General features: G+C 45.3%; 1 protein-coding gene across 1 annotated transcript; it reads left to right on the forward strand.

The window, feature by feature from the left end:
* The first annotated feature begins 1,706 nt into the window (after window positions 1-1,706).
* Window positions 1,707-2,938, forward strand: LOC119339391 (non-seed lectin-like). Its single transcript, XM_037611473.1, has one exon. The coding sequence runs from the start codon at window positions 1,749-1,751 to the stop codon at window positions 2,658-2,660; it is 912 nt and encodes a 303-aa protein (XP_037467370.1). The 5' UTR covers window positions 1,707-1,748; the 3' UTR covers window positions 2,661-2,938.
* Window positions 2,939-3,327: the final 389 nt, after the last annotated feature.

Below are 3,327 nucleotides of genomic sequence, written 5' to 3' on the forward strand. Positions count from 1 at the left end.
TTAGCCTTTTCTTGTACTTCCTCCATCCCAAAATACGTGACTCGATTTTGTACTAACTTTATACAGAGGGAGTACATTATTTCATACTACATTATAAGTTGTGGAATATCATGATAACTCACACACCACAGACCTGATATATTATGTCTTAGTCCTGATAACTTTGACCTCGGAGAGGGGGGGTGGCGATCAAATATCCCCCGGTAACTTTTGTGTGAATAGCATGGTAACTCACATATCGGAGACCCGATAACTTATGCACCCCGGTCGTGGTACTTTTCATGAGGGAGGGGTGATGAGATATACCGCCGATGACTTTTATGTGCATATGACGTTAACTCACACATCGTAGACGTGATAACTAATGTACCCCAGTCTTGATAAATTTTGGTGACCAGAAGGGGGGAGGGTGGTTGATGCAATATATCCTTGGTAACTTTTTGTGTGAATAACATGATAACTCACACATTGCAGACCTAATAACTTATGTGTCCCAGTCCTGATAACTTTTCGCAACAGTGATGAAGGGTTGTTAATGAAATATACCTCTGGTAACTTTTTTGTCAATAGCATGGTAACTCACACATCATTGACCTGATAATTACGGTATAACCAACACGATAACTTAAGACCCGAACAAAAAGTTATTGAAACATACCCCGGTTACTTCTGTGCAAATAACATGGTAATCTATGCATCTGAAGCTGATAACTTAGGTATAAATACCATGGTAAATTTGACTCAGGGGAAAGAAGTCGTTGAGACACATCTTCGGTCACTTCTGCATAAACAACATGTTAGTATACATATAACATAAATGATAACTTTCCGGTAACTATTTGACCAAAAAAGTGATCAAAACATGCAACATGAGATCTAGTTTCGAAGTTTTCACCGCGATGAATTTTTTATGTGAAAACAATTTTTCAATCAAACATGTCAGTTCGAGCTCTAAAACATTTTACAGTTTCAAAAATAGCGAGATTTTGCAATGACATCAGGTTTCCCGTGCTCTACTGCATTTGCATGTGGAGAGAATGTTGGAGGAGTCATTTTTATGCCCCGGTAATTTCCATGTAAACATGAAGATAACTTATATACCATAGATGTGATAACTTACTTAACATGGGGCTGGTAACTTTTGACCCAAAAAAAAATCGTCGAAACATATCAACATGGGATCTAGTTTTGAAGGTCTCGTCGTGACAAATCTTTTATGTGACAACGGTTTTTCAATCAAAACGACGGTTAGAGCTACAAAACATTTTGAATTTTTGAATTCGATGGAATCTATGCTGCCATCATTATTTTCGTCTTATATGCATGCATGCAACAATTGAGGAAAAGATTTCATGTGGGTTCTCAGTTTTTTCAAATAAACCAACCGCATGCATGCAAAACTCGTCCGCATCTGTTGCTAATGTTCCGAACGGTTGGACATTAGCACAGTCCAAAAAAGATATATGAAGACGAAAAAAGTCAAGTGCGTCAACCGCTTTGTTGAACGACCATTAGATTTTGCTTGTATAATAGTATGATGGTAACTTGATCCTGTGTAATCTAATGGCCTTATCTAGAAAATTTCAACGACAACGCCATCAATCCGTGGGCTCTCTAGTTCCTTTCTTGTTCACTATTTATTATGCTCTAAATTTGACCATGACAACTAACTACGCCGCCACTAAATCCCGTTCCCTATTTCATGATGCTCCTCATGGTTCCTCCCTCCCAAGCACCACGGCCAGGCAATGGGCTCTCGCCGTCGTCGTCCGACCGCCGCCCTAGTCCTCGCGTCGTTGCTATGCCTCTACCTCGCGCAGCCGCGCGGGGCCTTCTCGCTCTCCTTCAGCCTCGACTTCTCCGACGCCAGCGCCGGTTCGTCGATCGTTGTGGCCGGCGACGCACTCGTCAGTCCACCGGCGCTCCAGCTGACGAGAAACAGCCGGGCGTCGCACCGGTACAAAGTGCCGCTGTGGAACGGTGCCACCGGCGAGGTGGCTAGCTTCGCCACCGCCTTCTCCTTCCGGATCACCCCAGACAAGGACAAGGACAGCCCGCCGCAGCAGCCAGGCGGTAGGATGGCCTTCTTCCTCGGCCATCTCCCTTCCGTGGACGTCCCGCGCAGCAGCAGCGCCGGCGCCGGCCCGGCCATCCTGACGGTAGGATTTGACGCTTTCCTCAACCATGTCGGCATCTACATCAGCTCCGGCAATTCCACAGCGCCCGCGCACACGACGGCGACATGGCCGGGCAAGAACCTCACGGCGTCCAGTGTCATGGAGGCCACCGTGAAATACCACAACGACTCCAGGACGCTGGCTGCTGCTCTACTCATCGACGGCGCCATATACCAGGCCAATGCAACCGTTGATCTGCGCAGAAATCTGCCGGAGGAGGTCGCGGTCGGCTTCTCTGCCGCCGCCTTTGCCAGGATGCACCGGATACGGTCGTGGTCGTTCGGTTCCACTCTGCTGGAGTCCAAGCGGGAGGCATCTCCTCCGCCTGCCGAACCTCCTCTCCCAACCAGCAGCTACAACCACAAGAAGATAGCATTAGTCCTACTATTCCTAGGGACGATCACGACGAGGTGTGTCCGAATAGGATTTCAGTTTGGATTCAAGACATCGCCGGGTCGGGTCGTGTTACCTTGGCTATCCTAGCCTAGTTTTTTTACATGCACGTAAAGAACTTTAATTGGATTTCAGTCTCGCTGTAAAAAAGCCCGTGAGAAATAAAGAAAGAAACAAGGACGTGGCTGGAGAGCGCCGAGGCCTCGTGTGTTGCCTGGAGCGCATAGCCGTATATAGTAATTGCTTGTCCTTGTGTTCAACTGTCTATACTAGAAAAGGAAATTGTTTGACCACACCCTGTACGCACATGACTATCGATGGAATCAGCCTAAATCCTGTCTCACGTGCATTTATTTTGGGACCACAAACTTGTAAAAGTCATAATTTTTTATTCAAGTATCGAAATTCAATTTCGTTTTCACTGTCAGGTTTCTCATGACGAGTTCTTCAAAACTAGATCCAATATAAGTAGGTTTCGTCAAACTTTTTTTAAGGGCAACTTTGGGTGCAATGGAGGCAACTATAGTGCTATAGGGAAGCAACTTTTCTTTTTGGCCTAGTAGGACTTACTATTAGGTTCGTTTACGTAAAAAATGAGAAAAATCATACAAAACATAAGGCAACTTTAGTACTACATACAAAGCAATTTCACTGCACTGTGTGTATATGTGATGTTTGCTAAACTTATCCCAACTTGCGTATCATGACCGCTCAATTGTCTATGGTTGATGGCCAGTTCCTACACTTGATGTTCAAT

The sequence above is a fragment of the Triticum dicoccoides genome, chromosome 7B (assembly GCF_002162155.2).
Source record: "Triticum dicoccoides isolate Atlit2015 ecotype Zavitan chromosome 7B, WEW_v2.0, whole genome shotgun sequence".
In the NCBI taxonomy this organism is placed as follows: domain Eukaryota; kingdom Viridiplantae; phylum Streptophyta; class Magnoliopsida; order Poales; family Poaceae; genus Triticum; species Triticum dicoccoides.

Excerpts from the sequence above, each read along its gene's own strand:
- LOC119339391 (XM_037611473.1), top strand. The coding sequence starts at position 1,749 with ATGGGCTCTCGCCGTCGTCGTCCGACCGCCGCCCTAGTCCTCGCGTCG.